At 38.3% G+C, this 8718-nt stretch overlaps 1 protein-coding gene across 3 annotated transcripts in view; it reads left to right on the plus strand.

Moving 5' to 3' along the window:
- The window catches only part of ATG10 (autophagy related 10), a 146744-nt gene that overhangs the window by 85530 nt on the left and 52496 nt on the right, over positions 1–8718 (plus strand). For all 3 annotated transcript variants that reach the window (XM_077817143.1, XM_077817141.1, XM_077817142.1), the window contains exon 4: positions 7183–7309. In XM_077817143.1, the coding sequence (XP_077673269.1) occupies positions 7183–7309 (127 nt within the window). The remainder of the gene's footprint in view (positions 1–7182; positions 7310–8718) is intronic.

Below are 8718 nucleotides of genomic sequence, written 5' to 3' on the forward strand. Positions count from 1 at the left end.
TTGAAAAAACGAGAACCACGGAGTTGGAGAACCATTAAGAAGCACAAACATTATTCATTTGTTTTCAGAGTTAGAGCATAAAACAGTAAGATATCAAGAGCAAACATATTACGAGCAACTGAAAAAAACCTATGTTACTGGTACTGGAAGCATCTCATCTTTCGTTTCATGACTAAACTAACAATACCAGTAACTCTGTATGTGTCACATTTTCCCCTGCTTCCTCCCAAGTGGCTAACCTACAGCAGGAGGGCATGGGGGTCATGGCACTAGTGGGAGATGATAAACCTGGGAATTAGGAGGATAGGCAACCGTAATTTCATCACAAGGAGAAATGTGCCTGCTCTTGGTGGAATCACTGCACTTTCTCCCCTTTCTCCTCCCAAAAATGTCCTGATCCTGCATTTCAGAGGGAATATTGGTGGGACAAGGATTGCAGGCTCACACTCTTTTTGTGTTTGTGTGTGGGAGAGAGGAAGACAGATCCCTTTTGATCGTGTAACTCTTGTCTCCCTCCCAGTTCATGCTGTCAACTTCTGTACCCTACCCATCCCATTGAGGCCTATCCTCCCAACATGACCTGCCTTTCCTCTCATGGATACAGTTCTTATTAAATACTGTCAAAAACAAGTTAATTCTTCACCCCCCAGGATCTTTAACTTGTCTTCTGCCTCACAAAGGGATAAAATAGTATCTTTTGTTAGAGTAGAAATGTGTTATTTTGCCTTTGGAATGATGTGCAACATCAATTCTTATCTATTGATATAAATATTTTATAATTTAAAAGGAACTGAACATATATATTGGGTAGAAGAGGGAACTAAATGTCAAAGACAACTTTTGATCAATTAAAATTACTAAGAATGCATTTATAAAGGAACCAATATCATTAATTAGGCTGTAGCTGCTTATCTTTTTTATTATACATACATTGCTGTGGGTATAGTGCTTTAAAGCATCTGCTCAATAGTCCGTTATGATAGTACAAGAATGCTTTTTCGTGAGAGTAATAAAGTAACAGATGCTTCCTGATGACAACTTCCCAATTTGTTTAGGAAACAGTCAGTCAGTCCTGGATTCAGTTTTCCTTTGCAGTGCAGCAGCCATGCAAGCAAATTCTTGTGGAGAAAAAAGAACTGAGAAATCAAGTGGCTGTGTAATTTTTCTAGGAATTACAATTTAGCCAGAAATCCCTATTTAATAACACTTTAATAAAATTCTCATTCTATCCACTGTGCAGATAAATCTTTTTGCCATAGTGAGTATCTAAACAAAATCCATCAATTCAACAACAGAGCTAACTCACCCTCTTTATATTTATATTTCCAGGAATATTTTTGGAGCAATGGTACTGTACACGTTATGACCTATCAATGCTCAAGAGTAAATTATTTATGTTGCGTCGTAGCGGTCATAATACCGTAGTACATAAAGTACTGTTAACAGCTCAAAGGGTGCAGGACAGCAGTATATATAGCGAGGAAAGAAACAAATTAAAAATTAAAAAAAACAACCTATAAATAAGCTATCACATGGCTTATGTGAAAATAACTGGATTTTATTTTTATGTATTAGTTATACCTTCTATTATTTATGGCTCTGTTAGCGATTATGCAAAAAGCTATGGCCATTTGTTTAAAAACCCCTCAGACTTACCTTCTGTTGGGAGACAGGAATTTTCTCTTAGTCTTTGTGAGTTTTATTCAGTCACAAAAAGGGTCTTAAATGCTCCAAAGATCATCTTAAAGAGACCCAGTTCATTTTATTCTAGAACATGACTTTAACAAAAGCTCAACTCACCAGCTAAAGAGACACTCTCAGTGGTTGTAGGCGCCAAAATTTACTTTACCATGTTAAATTCTATGCATCATCCTTACAGAGACTATAAAGTACAGGATTACATGTTGGTACTGTATCTTTTTATGTAACAAGTCCTGCCACTGCTGTTTACCAAAATTAAAAGGGATTAGAAATAGCTCTAAGAAGGAGTCAAGTGTCCGTGCATCTATACAGACTACAACAGTGCTTCCACTTGTCACAATATATACAGCATGCAAAGAGATCTGAACGATCAAAAATCATATTTTGAATAACAGAAGCTTCGTATACTAGACCAAATTCCAGCTTGTTACATGAGAGAGGAGGGAGAATTTTTGTCTTCCAAAGCTTCCTTAAGCTTTGCATTCTTTTGAATTCCCTGTTTCAGACACAGCCTAAACTATCATTTAAAAGCAAAAAACAGGTTAATACAAAATGAAAATGGTGAATCTCCAGCTCCCTAAAACATGAATGGAAATGGTCAACCTCCAGCTCCCTAAAACACCAGGCTTTTCGGGAGAAGACTGCTTGCACAATGTGCTCTTCCCTATTCTTAACCTTCTCCAGAGGTGTACCGACTCTTCTGGGGATGCCACTGATGGATGAAATAGCTCTTGTCTCTTGAGAAGTAGGATCTTTAGAGAGGCATATTGTAATCTAATTTCCCTCCAGTAACACCAGAAGTCCTCAAGGGAGATTTTTTATAGTCCATCTCCTCCCTCTTGAGGAACAGGGTCATCAGAGCTTCTGACTCCTTCACTGTTCTATTCCCTAATCCAGTTCATCTCCAGAAAATTAAGGTTTTTCTGCAGAGGTTGCTCAAACCCTGAACTCCCTGTAATCCCAAAAAGCAGAATTTTTTAGCAACAGACTGCTCATATCTTAACCCACCACTTCCAAGATAGCAGGACGTTCATGAGGCCTGTTCTGCTGAATTCACATTGAGGAAGGTAGCTCTTTGGTAAAGATGTTACTTATTTCTCCATTTGCTTTTGGGTGAAAGAGAGGGTGACTTTTTTTTTATTCTAGTTTAAAAATAATTCCAAATTAGAAATCAATATAATGTTAATGACTAAAATGTTGTTAGTTGTTTTTCCATATACACACGCATGAGAGTGTACATGCATGTACTGCACTGTTTTGGTGGAAGAATAATATTTAAAAACTTGTATCAGCACTGGACCTATCATTGGTACAGTACTGCACAGACAACAAAAGAAAGTGACTCAGCAAGTACTTCACTATATGTCAAATTATCCAGTCCTGTTTCAGAGCAAGATCATCTAATGGCCAAAATAGTACATAAACCCATAATATAAAAACCTACTCAACATTAATATCTTCACAAAGAATCATTTTAAGTTTTTCTTCAAGAAGAGATTGTCTTAAGTCATATAGTTTGGGTCTGGGTTCAGATTTGAATCCAAAGGTCCTCAAAATTTGAGGGGATTTGGGCTGATCCCTAGTTGCTGTTTTTAATTTCTGACACTACCCTCCCTTCTCTTCTTCACTTTTTCCATTTATGCTCTTCACCAAAGCACTGTCCCAAAAGATATATCCAGTTTAAAGAATTATCAGTTTACTAGGCAAAAGATCTTTTACATAGTATTGACTCCCAATATCATATCTGATCAGTGGGATTGCTATTGTATGTGAACTGGGTAAAGCATACAGATCTGTATCTGGTTGGTGACGTCAAAAACAGTAATCAGTGTTGTCCCTTCTGGCATATGGTCTTTAATATCTCATTGCCTAAGATTTTAAAAGCTGGGTCCACAGAGAGAGTTCCCTTTAACGTTCAGTCTCAGTGCTTTCGGTATCTGTTTTTTGGTAAACTAAGATCAAGCTTTCTGCAATTGGCCATTATAATTCAGTTGTTCTTTGAGCTGGTGTGATTGTCTAAATACCTTAATTTAATGTTTAAAATTGTGTTATCATTATTTCCAACTACAGTGGTATGTGGCTATCCAGAATCTGGGACCTCTAGTCACAGTCTTGTACACTTGTTTATCAGCAACACCTGATTGTCTAAAATACTATTTGGATGAAATCAACTTACATAGGCTTTCCAAAAAGTCATAGTATGTTCTCTATGGTTACCCTTATAGTTTGTCAGTTCTTGCATCTCCCTCATGGATTGAGTCATGGCAGAGGAAGCATTAAGGTGAGTTAAGGATCTAAGAAAAAATACAAAATAGCATTAACTGTCTTATATGTTGTAACAACTTGAGGGTTAAAGAATGCTGTTTCTTCATTGTTCCCTTTCAGTCTTTGGCATTATGCTTGGGCAGAGAACTAAATATTCACAGTTAGTTGGTACTAGTGCACCCACAAAGCCCATATTTGTGCATCTATACTTACCCTTTGGGGCATACAGTTGGTTTGTGTATGCAAATTCAGGGTTTTGAAGGCTCAGCAAGTGCATGTGCATTCTTGGAAAATTTGTTCCAGTATATCTACTTAGCTTATTTAGTAGGGTTAAAAAGTTAATGGCCTAAATTTCAGAGTGATAAGCTTTCGCAATTGGTTGTAAAGTCAATAGGAACTATGGGTGCTCAGCACCTTTTGAAAATTATGTCTTATGTTCATACGTTGGTAAAAGAAGATACAAAAAGTAAGCTGGTAATTGGGAGCTCCTGGAAATGTATCGGAATGTTTCTGCTTATAAACAAATAGAAGAGGTGGAGCCCAATCTATAGTTGAAGTTGAATTTAGCACCATATAGTAAGAGGAGGGGAAGAAAATTGTCTCAACTTCAGAAATGTTATTAACCAACACAACCTCTTGCAAAATAGCTCTTATTAAAAATGTAACTTAGAATTTATAGCATACAATGAATTATCCTTTGGAAAAGAAGAACATAAGAACAGCCATACTGGATCAGACCAAAGGTCCTTCTAGCCCAGTATCCTGTTTTCCGACAGGTTTCAGAGTGGTAGCCATGTTAGTCTGTATCAGCAAAAACAATAAGGAGTTCTTGTGGCACCTTATAGACTAACAAATTTATTTGGGCATAAGCTTTCGTGGGCTAGAACCCACTTCATGCATGGAGTGGAAAATACAGGAGCCGGTATAAATACATGAAAAGATGTGAATTGCCTTACCAAGTGTGAGGTTAGTCTAACGAGACAATTCAATTGACAGCAGCATACCAAGGGAGGAAAAATAACTTTTGAAGTGGTAATGAGATTGGCCCATTTCATACAGTTGACAAGAGTAACAATAGGGGGGAATTAGTACTGGGGAAATTAGATTTAGGTTTTATAATGACCCAGCCACTCCCAGTCTTTATTCAGGCCTAATCTGATGGTGTCCAGTTTGCAAATTAATTCCAGTTTTGCAGTTTCACATTGGAGTCTGTTTTTGAAGTTTTTTTGTTGAAGAATTGCCACTTTTATTTATTGAGTGACCAGGGAGAGGTTGAAGTGTTCTCCTACTGGTTTTTGAATGTTATGATTCCTGATGTCAGATTTGTGTCCATTTATTCTTTTGCGTAGAGACTCTCCGGTTTGGCCAATGTACATGGCAGAGGGGCATTGCTGGCACATGATGGCATATATCACATTGGTTAGATAGGTAGTGGTTAGGTCCTATGATGGTGTCCCTTGAATAGATATGTGGACAGAGTTGGCACCGGGGTTTGTTGCAGGGTTTGGTTCCTGGGTTGGTGTTTTTGTTGTGTAGTTGCTGGTGAGTATTTGCTTCAGGTTGGGGGGCTGTCTGTAAGCGAGGACTGGCCTGTCCCCCAAGGTCTGTGAGAGTGAGGGATCATCCTTCAGGGTAGGTTGTAGATCCTTGATGATGCACTGGAGAGGTTTTAGTTGGGGGCTGTAGGTGACGGCTAGTGGCGTTCTGTTACTTTCTTTGTTGAGCCTGTCTTGTTGTAGGTGACTTCTGGGTACCCTTCTGGCTCTGTCAATCTGTTTTTTTACTTCAGCAGGTGGGTATTGTCATTGTAAGAACGCTTGATAGAGATCCTGTAGGTGTTTGTCTCTGTCTGAGGGATCGGAGCAAATGCGGTTGTAGCTTAGAGCTTGGCTGTAGACAATGGATCGTTACCACTTCAGAAGTTATTTTTCCTCCCTTGGTATCTTGTTGTCAATTGAATTGTCTTGTTAAACTAACCTCACCCTTGGTAAGGCAATTCACATCTTTTCATGTATTTATACCTGCTCCTGTATTTTCCACTCCATGCGTCTGATGAAGTGGGTTCTAGCCCACGAAAGCTTATGCCCAAATAAATTTGTTAGTCTCTAAGGTGCCACAAGGACTCCTCATTGTTTTTGTTTTCCGACAGTTGCCAATGTCAGGTGCCCCAGAGGGAACGAACAAAACAGGTAATCATCAAGTGTTCCATCCCCGTCACCCATTCCCAGCTTCTGGCAAACAAACAGAGGCTAGGGCAGGGATCTCAAACTCAAATCACCACAAGGGCCACATGAGGACTAGTACATTAGCCCGAGGGCCGCATCACTTGAACCTTTTCATACAACGATGCAAAAGTATAGTCAAAAATGAAAAAAATGAAGAGTAATAGTATGCTATTAAAAGTCAATGTATTAACTTTTTAAAAACTGTCATGTGAAGAGGGGTTTAATAAAATATAAACACCTGTAACTATTCCTTGTGGTCAGAGGGGAGCTTGGCTCCTATGGCGAGCCGCAGGAAATAACTCGGCCCGCAGGCCGCGTGTTTGAGACCCCTGGACTAGGGACACCATCCCTGTCCATCCTCGCTAATAGCCATTGATAGACCTACCCTCCATGAATTTATCTATGAATTTTTGAACCCTGTTATAGTCTTGGCCTTCACAACATCCTCTGGCAAAAAGTTCCATAGGTTGACTGTGTGTTGTGTGAAGAAATACTTCCTTTTGTTTGTTTTAAACCTCCACATTCTTTAGGGATCTATTATAACCTCACCTTCAGTGGGTAGGACGATCTTCAACAGCAACAGGTAACGAAGGGAGTAGCTGCTGTAGCCAACATATTGCTAAAAGTATTGTGATAAAGATTTTCCACAGTTGCTTTTTTGTCTGATTCTCTGTCTCACAAAAGCAATCTGGATTAATTAAGGCCACAATCCTGCAAAGACTAACACATGGGTTTAACTATATACATATTCCTCATGATGTGTGAAGTGAAGCATGTAGGTAAATCTTTGCAGAATTGGGGCTTTCGTGTTTTCCTTTCTGGTCTTACTATTTCCTCAGGACTCAACTGATGAGTGTTCAGTAAGGGACAGTCCCTCTCATGTCTGCTCCTTATATTTATGAAATTAACTATTATAATGGTAATCCTTATTTTCTCCTCATGGGTAAGCCTACAATTTACTGAAGTACTGTGTTAATGTTTGTTGTTTTAGGAAGCCCTGGATGATTCTCAAGTAGCTGGAATCTGTGCAACATCAGAAGTGATTCGTTATGAGTATCATGTCTTGTATTCCAGCAGCTACCAAGTACCAGTGCTTTACTTTAGGGCATGCTTTTTAGGTAAGACTTGTTATATATTAAACACATAGTAAAAGAAAAAAAATGCAGGGATGAAGTGGAATCTTTGAAACAGATTTTGTACTCTTTGTCAGTATAATAATCATGTTTAACATAAAAAATATGATGTGGGGTGTTCACTAGTAAATTTTCTGATATTCCAGACACTGTCAGCCCTAGGACCTTGGAGTAGATGATATCATCTCAGCCTGGAGGAGTCTGATCTTTAGACTCCTGGCATCATGCCCATGGTTGACGAAACCTGCTGGCCATTTTTCTTTTTTGATTTCTTTAAATGAATACAAAGAACTTAAAGCTACAGCATCAAATTCAGCCATGGAATAAGTAGGCTCTACTGCAGTGACTTCAGCTGAGTTGCGCCTCCTTATTTCAGAGGTGAATTTGATCCACAATGATTAGGTCAAAATTTACATTTAAAACAGTCAGTATGTTGTCTTTCTTTCTAATTTAAACAGTTTTTAAAAGATATCAAATCTTTTCAACATAAAACCAACATAAAATCAGTTTGCACTGGAAGTAACAGTTTTAAAACATTGCGTAAAATGACTGAAATCAATAAAATAGTTTATTTTCTCCCTAATCTATACATCTTGTCACCCATTGCCCAGTGACTACTGCCACTGTGATTTCAGTCTCTCTCCTGTCAGGAAAGTGGAACACACTGTCTCCCTTCAAAGCCACTGTTAGTCATGCTTATTTAATCAAGAAGCATAGAGTGATCATACTGCAGCACTGTCTGTGCTCCTCTCCTCTTCCCAAAGACAATGCACTTGGGGCTGAGGAGTTGGAATCTTGAGGTCATTTCTAAACTTGGTCTCCTGCATGGCAGCATGGGCAGATTTTGTGTTTTGGATGATCTCCTAATTTTATCCTGATGAAGACATCTGAATGTTGCCTGTGATATTTTTCTTTTTAGTTAAATAGTCGCTTAAGCTGCTTTGACTCTGTTTGATAGATTTAATCACTCGTGGCCTTATATTGTTTAATTGCTTCTAATTTTGCAATGTTAGCATTTTAACAAGCACTTTAGATTTAAAATTGAAAACAAATTCTCAGACTCACTGGTGAAAAGATTTTAGTCTGAGGTGCAATTTCTAAGAACTGATAATTTGGGGTAAATGTTCAAATTGGGGAATTGGGGATACAGCTCAGTCTCCATAACCACCAACAGATCACAAATTCTCACACGCTTCATGTTGCAAATTTATTCCTAGGACTGTTACAAGCATTTACAAATGTGCAATAATCTGTCATTAAACTTGTTTTGCAGGCAGAAGGATAAAGAAACTCTTGCTAGTCAGTAACTTTTGCTGTCTCGAAATAACATAGTAAGAGGCTGATTAATTTATTTGTGGTGCTGAAAAATGTCATCTTGTTGGTTTTAGTTGAAT

The sequence above is a fragment of the Eretmochelys imbricata genome, chromosome 5 (genome assembly GCF_965152235.1).
Source record: "Eretmochelys imbricata isolate rEreImb1 chromosome 5, rEreImb1.hap1, whole genome shotgun sequence".
Lineage (NCBI taxonomy): Eukaryota > Metazoa > Chordata > Testudines > Cheloniidae > Eretmochelys > Eretmochelys imbricata.